We start from the raw sequence: 22322 nt of genomic DNA, 5'->3' as shown, positions 1-22322 counted from the left end.
AAGGAGGTCACACCAACCACGGCTTTCAAAGCTACAGAGTATAACGCTCTGAAAGTGGGAAAGCCGACTTCTCGGGACTTTTAACACTGTCTTTCTGTTAGATAGATATGTGAAATAAAGGGCATGAAAACTCCAGGACCATCTTTTCTCTTTTAATTATCATGCAGTAAAAGTAACTCTCTCCCTTTGGTATGCAATTCTGTGAATGTCAGCGTGTGTAGCCACTACCACGAGTGGGATACAGGACAGCTCCGCCATCCCCCAGAGTCCCCTGTGCCAAACACATGGAATGCTAAGGATGTATTTTTGAGGCTGCCTTTCATCTCACTCAGTATGTCTTTGAAACTCATCTAAGGTGTACACGTACCACCAGTCTGTCCCTTATTATAATGAACAGTATTCCACTGTAGAGACTGTACCACAGATTGTTTATTGTTTATTGACTCATCCACTGAAAGACAGCTGGGTTCTTTCCAGCTTTGGGCTATTAGGAATAAAACTGCTACAAACCACTGTGTATCAGTTTTATGTGAATTTAATTTTCATTTCTGCAGCACAAACAGGCAAGTGGGGACTGCTGAGTCACATGGCAACTGTAAGTCCAGCTTTATAAAGGTCTGCTGAGCTGTTTTCCAGAACAGCTGTCCCACTCTGCGTCCCCATCAGCAGCACAAGACAGTGCCAGGAGCCCTGCACCCTTACTAGCACTTAGCTAACACACTCTGCTAGTTAGAGACTACTTCGGACATCTACAGGTTGTAACATCTCTTCAATAAAATTTCAAAATCACAAAATCTGAAAGCCAGTTATTTGTGAAATTTAAAAATAAAAAAACTCATTGTTACAAAAAAGCTATATTTAAACATTATATATTAAATCACTCTTTTTTTTTTAATGGAAAATTATTCTCACTTTGTCTCATTTCCTGAGAAGAGGTAAAGTGGTCCAAATAAAATGGTGAGTCACTATAAATGGAATCTGTTGGAAAGCCAGTTTTGAGGAATAATCTCATGGCTTGGATTTTACTATTTCCTTTCATAATACAAACCAAACGTTTCCTTTCATAACAACCCAATAAAAGCCAAAAATTACAAGGCAAGATTATAGTAAGTGTTTTCAATTTCCAGAATGATAAGGCTGTACAATACTAACATACCCCTGGCCTGTAACCACCACAGTGCCAATCCCCAGGCTTCCTTAGGGAAACAAAGCTTAAAGAGGAGTGACGCTATACAGGATACTGAAGAACAAGTACATTAGGGTAAAATCAAAAGAATTTTCTCCAAGAACCAATTATAAATATCTACATTGAATTAAAATAATCTGTTCTTTGTCAAGAACATGTACTTTTAAAAACTGAATGTGCAGATTCTGCAAAACTTAAGATTCAACTGTTTGTAAACTTTATCTCCATTAAAAAAAAAATTCATGAAAGCAAAATATATCACATCAGCAAAGTGTATATGCTCTAAGTATTCAGCTCCATGAATTTTCACAAAACCAACAGAAGCAGCAATGTGAGCAAGGGCCGAGCCTTTCAGCAGCCCCCAAAGCCCTCCTGTCCTCACTAGCCGGGCCCTGCTTCTCACTGGCGGGGGAACCCAGCGCTCTGCCGACAGTGGGGCAGGCCAGCAACTCCACACACCTTCCCGTGGGTGACTTGTTCTATCCGACGTTACATTTGTGAAATCCATCCACGTCTCTGCACTTAACTGTCGGTCCTTCAGTCTCATCGTTTTTAGAGCCCCAACAGTGAATCTCCTGTTCTAGTGCGGACAGGTCTTCAGGTTCTTTGCAGCTCTGACGATTACGACGCTGTCGAGAGCACTGCTGTGCCTCCCTCGTGGTGGACAAGCTGGGCACGCGCGCGCAAGTGGGACTCTTCATTCACAGAGCACAAACACTTTTGATCTCAGTTCACATTTCTATTAACTGTGTCTGAAGAGTAATTTCACTATATTCTTGTCAACATTCAATGTTCTCGTCTGTCCTTAGTTTTGACAGTTCACAGACAAAATAAAAGACTGACAGAAAAATTCATTTTCCAGAAACAGAACCAATATCAAAATTAATAAAAATGAGGGACGTTCCTGGTGGCCCGGTGGTTAAGACTTCACGCTACCCATGCAGGGGGCACAGGTCTGATCCCTGGTCAGGACACTAAGATCCTGAACGCCGCATGGCACAACCAAAAAATAAAATGCCTCCTTAAAAATGATCGAAAGAACATCTGATATGATGCCATGAAATAAGGTTGCTCAGAGATAACTACTGCAACAAGCTTTTCTATGAAAAGGCCTAGGGGATTCCACTGATAACAAGTTAAAACCTGAGTGAATTCAAAGTGGCTACACAAGAAATGTCCTAAATCATGATGGTGTGGTCACTGACCTAAAACCAGACATCCTGGAGTGTGAAGTCAAATGGGCCTTAGGAAGCATTACTTACTATGAACAAAGATAGTGGAGGTGATAGAATTCCAGCTGTTATTTCAAACCCTAAAAGATAATGTTGTTAAAGTGTTGCACTCGACACGTCAGCAAATTTGGAAAACTCCACAGTGGCCACAGACTAGAAAAGACCAGTTTAAGGCAATGTCAAAGAATGTTCAAACTACTGTATAGTTGCGCTCACTTCATATGCCAGCAAAGTTATGCTCAAAATCCTCCAAGTTAAGCTTCAGTAGTATGTGAACCAAGAACTTCCAGATGTATAAGCTGGGTTTCAAACAGGCAGAAGAAACAAAGATCAAATTGCCTACATTGGATGGATCATAGAAAAAGCAAGAGAATTCCAGAAAACACTGACTTCTGCTTTATTGATTATTCGAAAGCCTTTGACTGTGCGGATCACACAAATTATGGAAAATTCTTAAAGAGACAGGAATATCAGACTATCACACCTATCTCCTGAGAAACCTGTATGCAGGTCAAGAAGCAACAATTAGAATCAGCACACTGGTTCAAAACTGGGAAAGGAGTATGATAAGGCTGTATATGGTCACTCTGCTTATTTAACTTATATGCAGAGTCTATCATGAGAAATGTTGGGCTGGATGAAGCACAATTTGCATGACACCACTCTAATGGCAGAAAGCAAAGAGCCTCTTGATGATGGTGAAAGAGAAGAGTAGAAAAACTGGCTTGAGAAATGTCTATTTAGTTCTTTGGCCCATTTTTTGATTGGGTCGTTTATTTTTCTGGAATTGAGTTGCATAAGTTGCTTGTATATTTTTGAGATTAGTTGTTTGTCAGTTGCTTCATTTGCTATTATTTTCTCCCATTCAGAAGGCTGTCTTTTCACCTTGCTTATATTTTCCTTTGTTGTGCAGAAGCTTTTAATTTTAATTAGATCCCATTTGTTTATTTTTGCTTTTATTTCCAGAATTCTGGGAGGTGGATCATAGAGGATCTTGCTGTGATTTATGTTGGAAGAGTGTTTTGCCTATGTTCTCCTCTAGGAGTTTTATAGTTTCTGGTCTTACGTTTAGATCTTTAATCCATTTTGAGTTTATTTTCATGTGCGGTGTTAGAAAGTGATCTAGTTTCATTCTTTTACAAGTGGTTGAACAGTTTTCCCAGCACCACTTGTTAAAGAGATTGTCTTTACTCCATTGTATATTCTTGCCTCCTTTGTCAAAGATAAGGTGTCCATATGTGTGTGGATTTATCTCTGGGCTTTCTATTTTGTTCCATTGATCTATATGTCTGTCTTTGTGCCAGTACCATACTGTCTTGATGACTGTGGCTTTGTAGTAGAGCCTGAAGTCAGGCAAGTTGATTCCTCCAGTTCCATTCTTTCTCAAGATTGCTTTGGCTATTCGAGGTTTTTTGTATTTCCATACAAATCTTGAAATTATTTGTTCTAGTTCTGTGAAAAATATCGCTGGTAGCTTGAGAGGGATTGCATTGACTTTGTAAATTGCTTTGGGTAGTATACTCATTTTCACTATATTGATTCTTCCAATCCATGAACATGGTATATTTCTCCATCTATTAGTGTCCTCTTTGATTTCTTTCATCAATGTTTTATAGTTTTCTATATATAGGTCTTTAGTTTCTTTAGGTATATTCCTAAGTATTTTATTCTTTTCGTTGCAATGGTGAATGGAATTGTTTCCTTATCTTTCTATTTTCTCATTATTAGTGTATAGGAATGCAAGAGATTTCTGTGTGTTGATTTTATATCCTGCAACTTTACTATATTCATTGATTAGCTCTGGTAATTTTCTGGTGGAGTCTTTACGGTTTTCTATGTCGAGGATCATGTCATCTGCAAACAGTGAGAGTTTTGCTTCTTCTTTTCCAATTTGGATTCCTTTTATTTCTTTTTCTGCTCTGATTGCTGTGCCCAAAACTTCCAGAACTATGTTGAATAGTAGCGGTGAAAGTGGGCACCCTTGTCTTGTTCCTGACTTTAGGGGAAATGCTTTCAATTTTTCACCATTGAGGATAATGTTTGCTGTGGGTTTGTCATATATAGCTTTTATTATGTTGAGGTACGTTCCTTCTATTCCTGCTTTCTCGAGAGTTTTTATCATACTTGGATGTTGAATTTTGTCAAAGGCCTTCTCTGCATCTACTGAGATAATCATATGGCTTTTATTTTTCAATTTGTTAATGTGGTGAATTACATCGATTGATTTGCGGATATTGAAGAATCCTTGCATCCCTGGGATAAAGCCCACTTGGTCATGATGTATGATCTTTTTAATGTGTTGTTGGATTCTGATTGCTAGAATTTTGTTGAGGATTTTTGCATCTATGTTCATCAGTGATATTGGCCTGTAGTTTTCTTTTTTTGTATTATCTTTGTCAGGTTTTGGTATTAGGGTGATGGTGGCCTCACAGAATGAGTTTGGAAGTTTACCTTCCTCTGCAATTTTCTGGAAGAGTTTGAGTAGGATAGGTGTTAGCTCTTCTAGAAATTTTTGGTAGAATTCAGCTGTGAAGCCGTCTGGACCTGGGCTTTTGTTTGCTGGAAGATTTCTGATTACAGTTTCAATTTCCGTGCTTGTGATGGGTCTGTTAAGATTTTCTATTTCTTCCTGGTTCAGTTTTGGAAAATTGTACTTTTCTAAGAATTTGTCCATTTCTTCCATGTTGTCCATTTTATTGGCATATAACTGCTGATAGTAGTCTCTTATGATCCTTTGTATTTCTGTGTTGTCTGTTGTGATCTCTCCATTTTCATTTCTAATTTTATTGACTTGATTTTTCTCTCTTTGCTTCTTGATGAGTCTGGCTAAGAAGACATACAGATGGCTAACAAACACATGAAAAGATGCTCAACATCACTCATTATTAGAGAAATGCAAATCAAAACCACAATGAGGTACCATTTCACACCAGTCAGAATGTCTGCAATCCAAAAATCTGCAAGCAATAAATGCTGGAGAGGGTGTGGAGAAAAGGGAACCCTCCTACACTGTTGGTGGGAATGCAAACTAGTACAACCACTATGGAAAACAGTGTGGAGATTCCTTAAAAAATTGCAAATAGAACTGCCATATGACCCAGGAACCCCACTGCTGGGCATACACACCGAGGAAACCAGAATTGAAAGAGACACATGTACCCCAATGTTCATCGCAACACTGTTCATAATAGCCAGGACATGGAAACAACCTAGATGTCCATCAGCAGATGAATGGATAAGAAAGCTGTGGTACATATACACAATGGAATATTACTCAGCCATTAAAAAGAATACACTTGAATAAGTTCTGATGAGATGGATGAAACTGGAGCTGATTATACAGAGTGAAGTAAGCCAGAAAGAAAAACACCAATACAGTATACTAACACATATATATGGAATTTAGAAAGATGGCAATGGTGACCCTGTATGCAAGACAGCAAAAGAGACACAGATGTGTATAGCGGACTTTTGGAATCAGAGGGAGAGGGAGAGGGTGGGATGATTTGGGAGAATGGCATTGAAACATGTATACTATCATGTAAGAATCGAATCACCAGTCTATGTCCGATGCAGGATACAGCATTCTTGGGGCTGGTGCACGGGGATGACCCGGTGGGATGTTGTGGGGAGGGAGGTGGGAGGGGGGTTCATGTTTGGGATCACATGTACACCCGTGGTGGATTCATGTCAATCTATGGCAAAACCAATACAGTATTATAAAGTAAAATAAAATAAAAATAAAAAGTTAAAAAACAAAACAAAAAAAAAGAAAAACTGGCTTGAAACTCAACATTCAGAAAATTAAGATCACGGCATCCGGCCCCATCACTTCATGGCAAGCAGAAGGGGAAAAAGTGGAAGCAGTGACAAATTTTACTTTCTTTGGCTCTAAAATCACTGAAGCCATGAAATTAAAAGACGCTTGCTCCTTGGAAGGAAAGCTATGGCAAACCTAGATAGCATATTAGAAAGCAGAGACATCACTTAGCTGACAAAGGTCTGTAAAGTCAAAGCTATGGCTTTTCCAGTAGTCATGTACCGATGTGAGAGTTGTCCATAAAGAAGGATGAATGCCGAAGAAGTGATGCTTTCGAACTGGGGTGCTGAAAAAGACTCTTGATTCCCCTGGACTGCAAGGAGATAAAATCAATCACTCCTAAAGGAAATTAACCCTGAACATTCATTGCAAGCACTCTTGCTGAAGCTAAAGTTCCAATACTTTGGCCACCTGATGTGAAGAAGTGACTCACTGGAAAAGATCCTGATGCTGGGGCAGACTAAAGGCAAAAGGAGGAGGTGGCAGAGAATAAGATGGTTAGATGTATCATCAATTCAATGGACAAGAATCTGAGCAAACTCCGGGAAATAGTAGAGGATGGAGGAGCCTGGTGTCCCCGAGGTCGCAAAGAGCTGGACACAACTTAGCAACTGAACAACAATTTGAGAAGCCTAATGAATGTCAAGTCACTAGAAACACTGAGTACAGATAAGAACAAAATGGTTCTGCTGCTGTGCGTGTGCGATTACAGGAAGTCCAAATAAGAAGAACCCTATTTAGTTACAGGGTTACCACATGTAAGAAAACACAAGGCCATACGAAGCATTCGTGAACGGCAGAGGGGACGGTTCACGGCCTTGCAGACAGCTTTCCGTGAGGAATGACCGAGAGCACTGAGGTGCGACAGACTGGGAAAGAGAAAACTTACAGGAAAACAACTGTTAATTAGGACAAGTTTCTGAACATTATAGCAAAACAGACGAACTCAATGTAATAAACAACTTTCTAACATCCAGAAATAATGAAAGGGGTGTTTTAAAACACAGTGAGCTCAACAGAAAGTGGAACAGTATAGGGAAAAATTCCTCTTGAAGTTTTGACTAAACAAACCCCAAAGTTCTCTCCACTATGACAACTTAATTCCAAGCAATACTCCTACAACAACTGACAGTGAGGCACTGTGGATGAGTTAAAATATAAAACTATCCATATTACCTAACCATAAATAATCAATAAAGGAATCAACCACTTGTACCATATGATATCAACAAAATAGCAACACTTAAAATCTCTGTACACAGATGTCTATATAAAAATACAGGGCTGAAAAAATATACACAGGACTTAGAGAATCTAAAAAACAGAATTAAAATATCAATTCTCATCAGTTTAGAATTGGCTTCAGCCGCTCAGTCGTCACTGCACTTCTGTCTGCAGTCAGCTTTGGGATCAGCTTCAGCCACTCAATAGACACTTCTGTCTGCAGTCAGCTTGGGAATCGGCTTCAGCCACTCAGTCGTCACTTCTGTCTGCAGTCAGTTTGGGAATCGGCTTCAGCCGCTCAGTCGACACTTCTGTCTGCAGTCAGCTTTAGAATCGGCTTCAGTTGCTCAGCTGTCACTCTGTCTGCAGTGAGCTTTGGAATTGGCTTCAGCCGCTCGGCCGTCACCTCTCTCTGCTGAGTCAGCTTTGTTTCTACTGTCACTCCTCAGTGAAAACGAAGACAGGAGACAGGAACTAAACCGATTCCTGAAACTTAGGAAAGTGGAGACTTTTCGAGAAAAATAAACAAACTGTTCTCAAGGTAGCAAAGCCTACCTGTGGAAGGGGAGGACCAAGGAGGGGACATGTCAGCCACTGCAGGCCGCGCACGCACAGAAACAGTCTCTGGCAAAAACCTACATTTCCCTTTTCTAAGAAGAAAGAGATGCAGCAAACAAAAACAAAGAAAAAGCCGCCAAGAGACAGCGTCCATGGACGCAAACTACGTCTACAACGTAAGCTCAAATAGAAAATGTATCTGGAGAAACTTCAAAGGCTTATTTTCCTGGCAGACAATAAGCCAGAGAGAGACAGAGGGGGGAAGTCTTACATGTTACATAACCAACAGGGTTTCTAGTTGCTAGGACAGGTAATTTAACGTGTCAGCTAACGTTTACTTGGATAAACTAGGAAGAAGTGCCTTTTAATCTCTTATCTAAATGTTTCCCTCCCTTATATCTCCCCTGCAGTTCAAAAGCGCTACATCTCAACCAAGGTAAGCATACTCTTGCCATGAGAAATAGAAGGGTTTGGCACCTTAACTGTAAAACAAACGAGAAGAAAATGTGATGAAGTAGCATATTACTTCTCTGAACTTCAGGACATTCTGGTATGTACTCAAGATCAAGTTTAACCACTGAGTTTTAAGTTTAATTTTCAATTTCAAATCTACTCTATTCGATTTCTGCTTCAGCTTTAGTAGAAATTGTATTGCTTCATTCAACAATGAGAGTTACTCTGGAAACAAGAGAGGTAGTGTAAGTATCTAGGAACATGCTAAAGATCTTAACTACCTGTCATTCCCAAAGTCTTTAAAAATCAACAACATCATCACAAGAGATCGTTTTCACACCTGAACTACCTGTGAACAAAGTCTTCTTTAAGAATAAGTATCATCAATAAATACATATCATTACAAGAGATCATTTTCACATCTTAACTGCTAAGCAATGTTTCTTCTGAACCACTGGTGTGCTTCTGTCCTGTTTTAGGAATCTTAGCAACAATAGCATTTCCCTCTTTCACATGGTAACCAGGAATCTCAAAACCAAACCTACAGTTCTCCTCTAGTAACTCAGGTGTGGTACACACCATCCTATACTTTTCTCGCTCTTCATGCTAATTTCATTAGCTACTTTAAAAAACTACTGTCGAATAAAATTCTAAAACCAACCTCAAACCCTGTTTTGAACAAGTCAGAGAATAAACAAACACCAACAAAAACAACTGGCGTCTCTCTTAAAAAGCAAACAGGGCTCTAGACCCAGGCAGGAAAGCAGGGGCTGCCCTGAGCACTCCAGTGACCATGGCTAGGAGTGGTGGCGCCACTGAAAAGATTCAAATGTGCTCTGTCCTTTCCAATCTCCCAACTGAGCCTTTGAGAACGCTCTCCTTTACGACTCCCTTTTCTTTCTTTATCATACTAAAAGTGAAGAGGCATCTTCCCTGTCACTGGAGAGAAGTTTTGGGGGATATCGTCATCTCAAAATTAACCAAGGAAAGCTCGCTTCCTCGACAGATCTGGAGCCCACTGCTCCCACCACTGCGCTGTCAGAGTTTCTTCTTTGAAACCTGAGCAGCAACAGCTGGTACAGCAGCCGTGCAAGCACTGTGCTCTGTGCCCAGCAGATGGAGGAGCTTCTCACCCGTCACCAAGAGCAGAGACCTACACTCGGCTCAGTACTCTGTACCAGCCTACAGGGGAAAGGGACTGAAGAGACGGTCCACGCGCAGTGCATGCCCTCTGCTGCACACCTGAAACACGGCCCTGTACGCCGACTGCAGGAGCCCGCTCTTCCTGTGGAAACCAGCAAGAGAGCATCTCAGGGGGAGCCTGCTGCAGCGGCCTCCAGTGCTCTCCGAGTCCTACCGTTCTTCAAGAACCCTGGTTGGATGGGAGGACAGGAGGCCTGGGGTCCTGCTCTGCATCCCTGGGGCGATTCATTCACTCACTCGCTCTATAACTCTCTGCTGAATGCCAGGTGGTGTGCCAGCCTCTGAGGAGACAGCAAGGCACAAGGCACAAGGCACAAGGCAGGTCTGCAGTCTGACCCTTGCTCGCGTGGAGCTCACTGGAAAGCAGTGCATTCGGACAATGCAACCAGCAACTGGCACAGAGTGTAACTGATGTTACGGTGTGGGAAGCACAGGATAAAGCTCAGGTTCCTAGCTGGTCAGTTAGATGGATCTATGAGGCCTTTCTACTTCACAAGGGGTGACGAGCACCACACGGGACGATGGGTTTGCAGAAGCTGTGCGACGCTGTACAAGGTGTGAAGAAAGGTAGCACGCAGATGCTCTCCACCTCTAGACTAGTTAAAATAGCACCGCGACTAAAAGGAGCTTATAATTTATTAAAAAACAAGAGTTTATAGTTTAGGGCACTCTACCCCCAAATACTGAGAATCAAAGAAATGATACAATGCACGTTATCAAAACTTTGAAGAAACAACTGCCTTCAAATGTACTTGACAGCATTTAAACCAGCACACACCTTACTGGCGCACAATCAAGTAAAATGTTAAAAAGAGCCGTAAGAATAATAAGCAATCCTATTTTCCTAAGGAAATAATTCAAAGTAAAAGAAAAAAAATCTAGAAAACCAGACAATCCACACTATACTGAGTAAATGGAATATTGCCTGACCATAAAAACAATAACAAAGTGAAAAAAAAGTATTTAAATGAAAAATGTAGAACATAACGCTGATCATTAAAAATGTGTCTACTGATAAAATCAGAAGTAGCCTAGACAGATGCAGTAAAGTGAAGGAATTAGGTATTTCAGACTATTTTATATTTTCTAAAGCTGTCAAACATTTCATAGAATAAAGTAGTTTCTGCTCTATAGATTACAGTATCCCCTAATTCACTAAAGATTAATATCTATGAAACAAATTATTAAAAAAAAACAAGAGTAGAAAGCTGGCTAAGAAAATTTATTTAAAGTTCTCTGATAAAGGAAAATTAATAACTTACTATGTTGACCAGAGCCAGTAAAATTTCTTGAATCAAATGGGCAAAGTGGCAGAAGCAACAGAAGTTATATAATTGCAGAAAATAAATTGGGAACCAGAGTCTAATAATAATCTAAGAGAACTATGATGAGAATATTGATCCTTCAAGAAACATCAACATTCACAAGCATGTGACTCACTGTTTCGATTCACTGTGACAAACTTCCAAAGTTGGATCATTATAAATAAAGGCAGCTTCTAAGTCATTGATCCTCACTCGGTATATTCTACATTGCTTGCTGTTCAACTTGATTCTATTTAAGTTTGCAACTGTGGGAAATATAGTCAGTTCCACAAATCCCTGTAAAGAGAAGGAATAATAATTTCATTATAATTAATACTGGTATACTTTACAACATATTTCTTTGATTTCTACTTATACACATACTATACTCCAGAGACAGAATCTCAAACAGGCACACACACACAAGTGCTCTAACTTCACCTCAAGTGCAGCTGTCTGAGTGACTAAATGGGTGTGAATTCTGACTTTATCATCCTGGTGTTTCACATTCGCTATCAGTGAAAATAAAACCAGATGCTAGAAAAAAAAAGTAAAATGACTCAAATGTAAGAATTTTATATATAATATAAAATTCTCAAATATAAGAATTTATAGACAGACTAGAACCCAAACAGGGAGGAAGGGGAAAAAAAAAAAAATCCAAGAGCAAAGAGAGACTCAAAATCAGTTCAGGGAGTAAAAGAAAACTGCCCCTGGGGACCTCCTTGGTGGTCCAGAGGTTGAGAATCCACCTCCCACTGCAGGGGACTCCTGTTCAATCCCTGGCCGCGGAACCAAGACCCTACACACGACAGGACAACAAGGTCCAAGAGCCCCAACTACTGAGAGCACACACTCTGCAGCCCCCGAACCACAACAAGGAGCCCGGCACCGCAATTCCACGTGCCCCATCTAAGACCCGATGGGGCCAAGTATCAGTGAATGTTGTTTATAAAAAAGAAAAAAAACAGCCTCAAAACAGGGTAAAAACTATACCACCAAAGCTAACAAGTATGCATCTCTGCTCATGGGAGGTAAATCGGGACACGTGAGGCAGCAAGAGTTACAAGAAATTCAGGCAAGGAGGAAAAAATCAATTGCAGCCTCCAAGAGCAGCAGACACTTCACAGTGCTGGATGATCTTCTACCAAGCAGTCCCAAAGGCCATGCAGTTCCACCGCCTCAGCCTGGCGGTGAGCAAGCTATCAGAAGCAGGTACAAAAGACACGAGAGACAGTTACATCCACTGTCCACTACCCTCCTGCTCTGAATCAAATGGGACAGACAGACCAGTGAAACATGGAATGTGTGTCCAGTGAGTTTAATATTCTCGGTTGAAAACACAAAATATGGACGGGCACGAACCAGTAACATTTCAAGGGTTGAAAATCTCAGGAATATCTAAAATAAAACTCATGCAATAACCATAGAGAACAAGATTACAACAATTAATTATAAGGGCTATTATTAGGCACTACTATATGTTACACTGGAATCCCATCACCTCCACTAGCTTTGTTCATAGTGATGCTTTCTAAGGCCCACTTGACTTCACATTCCAGGATGTCTGGTTCTAGATGAGTGATCACACCACTGTGATTATCTTGGTCGTGAAGATCTTTTTTGTACAGTTCTTCTGTGTATTCTTGCCACCTCTTAATATCTTCTGCTTCTGTTAGGTCCATACCATTTCTATCCTTTATCAAGCCCATCTTTGCATGAAATGTTCCCTTGGTATCTCTAATTTTCTTGAAGAGATCTCTACTCTTTTCCATTCTGTTGTTTTCCTCTATTTCTTTGCATTGATCGCTGAGGAAGGCTTTCTTATCTCTCCTTGCTATTCTTTGGAACTCGGCATTCAGATGCAGTTGAGCTATTTCAAATCCTGAAAGATGATGCTGTGAAAGTGCTGCACTCAATATGCCAGCAAATACGCTGGAAAACTCAGCAGTGGCCACAGGACTGGAAAAGGTCAGTTTTCATTCCAATCCCAAAGAAAGGCAATGCCAAAGAATGCTCAAACTACTGCACAATTATACTCATCTCACATGCTAGTAAAGTCATGCTCAAAATTCTCCAAGCCAGGCTTCAGCAATACATGAACCATGAACTCCCTGATGTTCAAGCTGGTTTTAGAAAAGGCAGAGGAACCAGAGATCAAATTGCCAACATCCGCTGGATCATCCAAAAAGCAAGCGACTTCCAGAAAAACATCTATTTTTGCTTTATTGACTATGCCAAAGCCTTTGACTATGTGGATCACAATAAACTGTGGAAAATTCTTCAAGAGACGGGAATACCAGACCACCTGACCTGCCTCTTGAGAAATCTGTATGCAGGTCAGGAAGCAGCAGTTAGAACTGGACATGGAACAACAGACTGGTTCCAAATAGGAAAAGGAATACATTAATGCTGTATATTGTCACCCTGCTTATTGAACTTATATGCAGAGTACATCATGAGAAATGCTGGACTGGAAGAAACACAAGCTGGAATCAAGATTGCCAGGAGAAATATCAATAACCTCAGATATGCAGATGACACCACCCTTATGGCAGAAAGTGAAGAGGAACTCAAAAGCCTCTTGATGAAAGTCAAAGAGGAGAGTGAAAAAGTTGGCTTAAAACTTAGCATTCAGAAAACGAAGAGCATGGCATCCGGTCCCATCACTTCATGGGAAATAGATGGGGAAACAGTGGAAACAGTGTCAGACTTTATCTTTGGGGCTCCAAAATCACTGCAGATGGTGACTATAGCCATGAAATTAAAAGACGCTTACTCCTTGGAAGAAAAGTTATGACCAACCTAGATAGCATATTCAAAAGCAGAGACATTACTTTGCCGACTAAGGTCCATCTAGTCAAGGCTATGGCTTTTCCTGGGTCATGTATGGATGTGAGAATTAGACTATGAAAAAAGCTGAGCGCCAAAGAATTGATGCTTTTGAACTGTGGTGTTGGAGAAGACTCTTTGAGAGTCCCTTGGCTTGCAGGGAGATCCAACCAGTCCATTCTGAAGATAAGCCCTGGGATTTCTTTGGAAGGACTGATGTTGAAGCTGAAACTCCAATACTCTGGCCACCTTATGTGAACAGTTGACTCATTGGAAAAGACTCTGATGCTGGGAGAGATTGGGGGCAGGAGGAGAAGGGGACGACAGAGGATGAGATGGCTGGATGGCATCACGGACTCGATGGATGTGAGTCTGAGTGAACTCTGGGAGTTGGTGATGGACAGGGAGGCCTGGCGTGCTGCGATTCATGGGGTCGCAAAGAGTCGGACACGACTGAGCAACTGAACTGAACTGAAACTGTGAGCAACTGTAGAAAGACCTAAATTCCCTTAACTAGCACATCAGCAATCCAATGACCAATCGACATGAATGATCCTGGATTAGCTGAAAGACTGTAAGCAAAACTAAAATGAAGTTGCTCAGTCGTGTCGGACTCTTTGGGACCCCACTGACTGTAGCCTACGGGGCTCTTCCGTCCATGGGATTTTCCAGGCAAAGGTACTGAAGTGGGTTGCCATTTCCTAAGATAACATCCAAAGTGAACCAGAAAAGATTATGGAAACTGCTGTCAAGAAGTAGTTGCATGAGACAGAATAAGCTTTGGCTCTAAACTAAGGTTGACAGTAATGAAACAGTGAGTGGAGTACACTTCGTCACGACAGGGAAAGCCCAGCCCCCTTGAGTCATCAGGTCTCTGACACCACCTAGAGCCCCAATCTGCACCTGCCTGCCAGGCACAGACCCACTGACTGGCCTGCAACCCTGCAGCCCCAGCTCTGGCAGCCCCAGCACCAGCAGCCCCAGTGCCGGCAGGGCAGCCCCAGCTCCGGTAGCCCCAGCTCCGGCAGGGCAGCCCCAGCTCCGGCAGGGCAGCCCCAGCTCCGGCAGCCCCAGCTGGCGCAAGATGCAGCCTCCAGGGCTGCAAACCACCCCCTCTTCCTGCTCTCGCTCCTGCCCCAGCACCTCACCCCGACCGTCCGTCCTCCTAGAGTCCCTCGCACTATTTAAGCTTTTCTAAAGCTCCTTTACTTCCCTGCCTTAGATGAAACATCTCTCGATACCCCTTTGAAAAGAAGCTATAAATTCTTTTATTCAGGCTTTCCCGCAGCACAGGTTGTGAGAGCGAGGGCAGAACGGTGTCCTAGAGTTCCTAACGCCCCAGCTCCACTACTTAGTAGGTGGAAGAGCATGAGCTAAGTCTCCCCAGCTCTCCATACCTCAGTTTCTGGTGGTGGTGGTGTTGTACGCAGTCATGTCTGACTCTGCAACCCCACGGACTAAGGGCATGCCAGGTTCGTCTGTCCATGCAATTTTCCAGGCAAGAATACTGCAGTGGGTTGTCATGTCCTACTACACAGGAGCTTCCTGACCCAGGGACTGAACCTGCGTCTCTTGTCTCCTGCACTGACAGGAGGATTCTATACTGCTGAGCTACCTGGGAAGCCCATACCTCAGTTTCCTCATCTGCAAAACAGGAACAGCAATACTACCTACCTTTTGGTTTTATTGTAACTGAGCAATTTAAAACAAGGAAAGCCCTTAAAATCACGCTGGCATCCAGTGAAAGCTTTTGTTATTCTTCGTAGACTCTGCTTCTTCTCCTATGTGCTCATGCTGCACTGAACACCATCATTCCCCGATATGCGCTGGAAGCTCCCACTTTCCCTTTCTGCCTTTCTAACCCATCTCAGCCGCCACGCTGGGCCATGGACGTGGACACAGCTGATCCGGCAGGAATGCTGCTTCTCAGCTCCTGCATTTCCGCTCCTACCATCTTCGCAGCCACTCTGGGACAGCAGTCAAGGTCACACATGGGGAGGCACCCCGTCACCGCTCGGCACAGCCCCGACGCAGACGCTTCACACCCGAGTGTCCACAATGCCTGCCCTCCTGCCAGCCCTCCTGCCACCCCCGTGGCCCACTCCTGCTCCTTGGCCTCCTCCAGCCTCTCTCTGAAACCCTCCCTGGCATTTTCAGGGCTGCTGTCTTCCTTGGCCGTCTAAGAGCCTTACCTTGACCCACTCTCCCGTCGACTATCAAGCCTCTCGCCCTCCGGCTACACGCGCCTGTCTCCTCCCCCCGTTTCGAAGAGTCCCTTCCACTCCTCTGCTAGAGGCCCCGCTCTGCAGCGCTCTCAGAAGCTATGCTCTATTAACTACCTTCTCCTGTAACTACAATCTCTCCTTTCACAGGACTTTCCCCCACGCCTACGAACATGTCAACTCTCTCTTATCTTTCTCTTAAATCTTAACTTCTATGTCACCTCACATAAATTATTTTTGCCCCTTTCCTGGAGTTAACTCTATTTTGGTTCAGAACTGACACTAATCCCTGGAGTCCCAGAACTTTACAACAGTTCACTAGGCAGACTGGAAGTCAGGGTGTGCGTGTCGTGTGTGCGTGCGTGCATGTGAGAGTGTTGAGGGGATGCGGAGGGGGGTTGCTTTTGCCAGACAGTGCAGCTTATGCTATCTTAGTCCCCTGACCAGGGATTGAACCTGGGCCCTCGGCAGCAACAATGCCGAGTCCTAACCACTGAACTGCTAGGGAATGCCCCAGGCTGGTGACCTCTGGAGGTCAAGTAATAAAGCGGTTTAAGGGGTTCCCACATCTATCTCAGGGTAGGCCTGGTGTTTATTATGCAGTCCAAACATACAGGATACATTTCAGTAACTGGCAAACCTCACAGTCATTCTCTGATCTCTCTGAGTGAGGTCTACAGTGGAAGGACTGAGTGGACACCAATGGGCCACCTTTCCCCCTTCAACACAACCTTCAAGACAACCTGGCACCTCTGGGAATGGCAGAGATCAGCGCCCCCAGAGACGTGGACGACGCCTACTCCCCCTTCATTTAACTCAGCTATCTGGCCAGTGCAAAAGCCACGCGGGTCTTGCAGAATGATCGTGAACTATCGCAAACTTGCCCACCACAACCACGTTTGCAGAAGTCATGCTCCGACTGCAGCAAATCAGCACAGCTCCTGGTAGCAAATATTGCCATGAATTATCAAGCAATTTTTTCCACCCTCAATTCCCATCAGGAAAAAAAAAACAGAAGCAGGCTGTCTTCTAGATATGAGAACCCCGTCACTATCATCCAGTAACTCTCTCAACTTTCTGCTCAGTCAAAACGAAGTTCAAAAGTCTCCTGACCGCAGGATAGCCCAGAGTGAGTTACACTGGTGTGTTATACCGACAGCACCTCATTATCCTGGTGAGAAAGGAAGAGCAGGTTCCCGATTCGCCTTACTAGAAAACTCGTGGACGGCAAAGGCTGAGAGTTAAATCTCACGGGCATTCAGGGGACTGTCACATCAATAGAGCTTCTAAGATTCCAGTGGTCTGAGGCACGTAAAAATAAACCTAAAGTCAAAGTTACTGCACTTTGCACTTCCCACCAAGAGGGGGAAAAAAAGACGGCAGGAAAATTGGGAGGCTTCTTTGCATTCAGAAAGTAATCTATACATTCAGGCATATCGCTTACTAGGCAATCATTAGGACTTCTGGAATCATCTTCTGGAAGAGGTCCAGAACAAGACAGAGCTCTGCAGCGGGTCCAGGCTGTGGTCCAGGCGGCCCCACTCGGGCCATATGACTCAGCGGAGCCAGCAGCACTGGGCTGTGCCCAGCAGACAGGCACGCTGCACTGGCTCTGGCTTTCTCCAGCAGGATGACACTGCACTGCCACTCCGGGGTTCCAGAGCAGACCCGCGACCTCCTCTGCCAGCAACTATTTTCATGTGCAAAGCAACTGCTGCTTTGCTACAAGACCCTACAGCAGAGGCCGGACACATGACCATGGGCCTTCCAGACACTTCGGGCAGTCTCTGTTAGCCTGAAATGGCCATCATGACCTGAGTGCGTGCAGCAGCTTGGCACCTTTTAATGGAAACACCGCCTCCGGACCAGGCCCAAGCAAGCTCCTAAGGCACAAAAAGCAAACAGCATGCGCCGCTGACTCAGAACCCAAAGAGACTTGCTTCCGTCGAATCTCTACTTCCCCTCAATCCACACCCATGACCTCATGGAGAGTTCCCCATGTTTAATAACAAGACAAAACACAAGCCTGAATTATGAATAAGTCTGTACAGCATGCTAGCACAGTTGAAAATGGATGGTAACTGCCATCAGAACTCACTGAAGTGTCGTCCTGTAAGAGCGGAAGAAAACCCTACTGTGGCCAGGACGCCAGCAAACAGAACAGGCAGTACGGTGTTTACAGAAGCAGAAATGGACCAAGTCCATGTCTGCAGGGGTCCAGGGGCGGCTGCTAGGTTGGCCAGCTGGTTAGGACTGTGTAAAGAACAAGACTACAAGACTGAAAATAAGAGGGTGATGGGAAAAGGAAGTGTACACATGAATTTCTCAGAGTAGGTATAATATGAAAATATTATCACATAAATGACCAACAGAGGCATCCTCAGAGACTGTGGAGGGGGCCCTCAAAAATCAACTGGCAAGATTATCTATCCAGCAGATGTCCACAGACTCTTTCCCTAGCTACTCTAATACACAAAGATGTCATGGTGGCAAGAACGGAGGCTACACAGGAACCCAACAACGTGCTCTGCCCTCAACAAAGCCTGATCTGGTCACCATCAATGCTGAGTGCCCGCCTCCCCACAGCAGAGGATCAAAATAAGTTTCTAGCAAGGCATCCTTCCAGGAAGGATCAGTTAGTCACTCAGCAGGAAAATGACTACATTAGACAGCTGGTATCGTAGAGGGGAGACAGTAATTTATCCTTATAAAAACACATACTCTAGATTTTCCTTCCCTGTTAATACAATTTACTTCCAAAAAGCCATCCATGTCAACATACTATCCTATACACACTTCCATGTGTATAGAAAAGTGTGGCAGAATTTACACATAAATTTTACATGTAAAATTAATTTTGTCCTCTCATCCAGAAGTGGCCAACATGATCAACTGCTGAAGGCTTAGCTACAGCACCAACTGAGACCTCCAACAGGGGGCCATCCTAAACCAGTGGCCGCTATTGTAACATTAGGTCATCTCCGCAGAGCCACACAGACCTGGGAGCCAAGGGGCAAAAGCGGGAGTGACTATGCTCATTACTGCTTCAAAAAGCCACTGAAAGGATTTTGCTTCCTGTCTTGCAGACTTCAGGTTCGGGGCGTTCAGAAGCCTAGTGGCCAAAGAAGGAACGCATCCACTAGGGCACGGAGCCACGGCTTTATTAAATTGGAAGCTGAGACTAAACCACTTCAGGCTCCTCATGCCACTGAACCAACAGGCACAGAAAGGGGTCACTGTCCTGGCTGAAAGACTAGCAGCAACTGAGATTCTGTTACACAACAGAAGCAAGAATTCCATTTGCAATTCAGGGGGTTCAATGGAAGGCCTCTGAGGTCCTCTTGACAAATAGCCCTAATCAATGGAAAACTGCAACAACCCAAATGAAGTCAAAAGCAGCAAGGATGCAAAATGAAGGTCTATGACAGACCAAAAGAAATGCTGTCAAAAGGAAAGAGAAAAATGGAATAGGTGGAAGAAAGCTGTGTACATCAACTTTGACCTCAATATCAACTGAAGAAAGCAAAGGCTATAGTAACTAATTTTCACATTCTTTTACCCATCTTTCTTCCATTACAGGCGATAGCTAATATTTCAGGTGGGAAAAATGCTGAAACTGCTATTTCTTCACACAAGTGGATTACTTCAGGGATCAGCAAACTTTTTCTTAAAGGGCCAGAGACTAAATAGATATTACAGGCCTCACAGTTTCACAGCTATTCCACTTTGCCATTGTAGCTCCAAAGCAGCCTTAGACAGTTTATAAATAAATGGGTGTAGCTGTGTTCAAATAAAACTTTACTTACAAAAGCAGGTAGTTAGCTAATGCCACAACATAACTAATGCTACAATAGCTGATGGGACTTCCTTAAGCTGGGAACACTGTCATCTAAACAGAAGTGTTGAGAGGATGATCTGGGGGCAAAAGGGGTTAGACTGTTGTAGATATCTTCCTTTTGCCCTTCCTAATCTGCCCTCTAGCCCTACTTTCTATCCAAGAAGATGCATTAACTGGGCACTAGCCTCCGGCTGCTGGTCAGGGTGGTCAAACAAGAGGCACAAAGAGGAAACGGAAAACAGAAGAAAAGGGAGCTCTGCAGATTCATAACCCTGGGTCTTAGGCTATCAACGGCATTTCTAGAACAAATATATCAATCCACATAGATATTTGCATATATATCATATATGGATACATATATGCACATTTATCAACCCATAGGGATATAACAGTCCATACATCTAAACTGGCCAGGGGACGGGGGGCGGGGAGAGGGGCAATTACTAGGTTTCAAACACCTTTATCTAGAACTTTACTACAGAGCAATGCCAGGGAAACAAGGTCAGGCAAAAATTAGGAAAACAAAAGCAGCCTCTGAACAGTCAAGCTAATAAGTCAGTTTGTGTATCAGCCTTAATTTTTTCATAGAAAAAAAATCTCACTGTGGACTTATTCTTGTTTCACAGACAAATCTAAAATGTTTGGTAATGTAGACTTTCGTATTCCACAACATACTAAGAGAAATAAATTTTTATCAGAAAACAGGAAAAAAGGAAAGGGAGAATTGAGGTGTTGGCCAGTATAGTAGTAAGGCCATGGCTCCTGAAGTCGTACACGTTTGAATTCTAATTGCTATCCGTTCTCAAAACCCATGACCCGGAAAGTTTCTAAGTATTGTAAAGCATGCTGTTGTTATCGCTTATAATTGCTGAGAATATACTTACCACGACAGATTTTCTCTGGAAGTTTATGTTGTTGATGCAGACGACCTGATGGGTTGTACATTAAAGAATAAAGAAAATATTTCAATTATCAAATAACGTATAATTCGATCCCAGTGTGAACAAGAACTGTGTTCTAAGCAACTCAAAATCATATTTATCTTTCATGCTAAAACCCTAGAAACTAGCGTAACTTGTTTATTTAAAATTCAGCAACAGCCACGAAAGTAAATTTTTTTGGACAAAAATATAATTTAAGAAAAAGGTACATTAATCTGAAAAGGGCAGTAAATCTGCTGAAATTACATTGTCATTGAAAACATTTTCTCCCTACAAAACTGTGGGCGGCTTCCAGTTTCCCACTAGGCTTTCCAGGCCCACTAAGTTTCAAGCGATCAGTGAAACTGATTAATTATAACTAAGGAAAACCAAACCTAGAAGTGTTAGTCGCTCAGCCGTGTCCATTCTGTGACCCCATGGACTGTAGCCCGCCAGGCTCCTCTGTCCATGGGATGCTCCAGGCAAGAACACTGGAGTGGGTAGCCTTTCCCTCCCCCAGGGCATCTTCCCACCCAGGGATCGAACCTGGGTCTCCCGCACTGCAGGCGGATTCTTAACCGTCTGAGCCACCCGGGAAGCCCCAGAAAAAAGGGAGATAAAGAAAAAAATACTTATAATTTATACGGCCTTGGGCTTTCAAAGCCCTTGTCTCCTTTCTTCCTGTTCATTCTGGCGGGGTCAGAGCCAGTCGGCGGCATCGGGGGCCCCGCGGAGCTCGGCTTCCCGGCCTCCCGGGCCGCGGCGGGGCATCACCGGCCTTGGGCACCGGACGCTCCCCGTTCCCGCACGCTCCCAAAAGTCACGGCCCGCGGCGGGGGCGCCCTGGGCACCACGCCCGGCCCTGCCCGATCCGCCGCGGCCGCCCCTCACACTCGCTCTGGGGACTCGGCTCGTCCGTCGTCTCCGTCGAGCGCCTGTCACGGAGACCCTCCGCACAGAAGGGCCCAACGACGCCCGCCAGCCGACATCTTTCTCGGCACCCCTGGCCCCTGACGTCAGCGGAAGTAGGGCGATGCTGAGGCGGCAGCCGGAAGTCTTGTTGTCCGTGGGCGGGGCTTAGCGAGCACCCGGGTTTGCGTTTGCCAATTAATGTGCACACGGCGGCTGAAAACCGTTGGAGCTGAGGAAACTTGACAGATGTTTTGTGGATGACGCGAGGACAGCAGAACGGAAAGGAGAAACATCAAATTTTAGAGGAATGAAGATGTAGCGCAAACACTGAAAAGCATGGGGACGAGGTTTTCAAAGCGCCAGGGGCCGAGACCTAGGAAACCAGGAGGCGTCCGTCCGGGCACTGTGTAAAAAGAACCCTCAACTCACCGGAGCTGTGACTTCGGATGGAAAAGACGAGATTACACCTCAGGGAGTCTAACTCGAATTCACGTCCTCACTAGGCATTGCTGCCTCGGTATTTATTGAAAATTTAATTAAATAAGTGGATTATACAGATGCAGAAATACTGAAACACCGAACTATTTTGAAGTCATCTGCATTTCATGTGCTTGAGAA

At 43.7% G+C, this 22322-nt stretch overlaps 1 protein-coding gene across 4 annotated transcripts in view; it reads right to left on the bottom strand.

The window, feature by feature from the left end:
- TAF2 (TATA-box binding protein associated factor 2) overlaps positions 1–21801 on the bottom strand; it is a 92887-nt gene extending 71086 nt beyond the window's left edge. For all 4 annotated transcript variants that reach the window (XM_018058151.1, XM_018058152.1, XM_018058153.1 and 1 more), the window contains exons 1-3: positions 21429–21801; positions 20757–20811; positions 11117–11277 (exon numbers count right to left, since the gene is read on the bottom strand). In XM_018058151.1, the coding sequence (XP_017913640.1) occupies positions 11117–11277; positions 20757–20811; positions 21429–21511 (299 nt within the window). In that variant the 5' untranslated portion in view covers positions 21512–21801. The remainder of the gene's footprint in view (positions 1–11116; positions 11278–20756; positions 20812–21428) is intronic.

Source organism: Capra hircus, chromosome 14 (genome assembly GCF_001704415.2).
Source record: "Capra hircus breed San Clemente chromosome 14, ASM170441v1, whole genome shotgun sequence".
In the NCBI taxonomy this organism is placed as follows: domain Eukaryota; kingdom Metazoa; phylum Chordata; class Mammalia; order Artiodactyla; family Bovidae; genus Capra; species Capra hircus.
The sequence above is the reverse complement of the archived record's forward strand: the minus strand, read 5'-3'. Positions and strand labels throughout refer to the sequence as shown.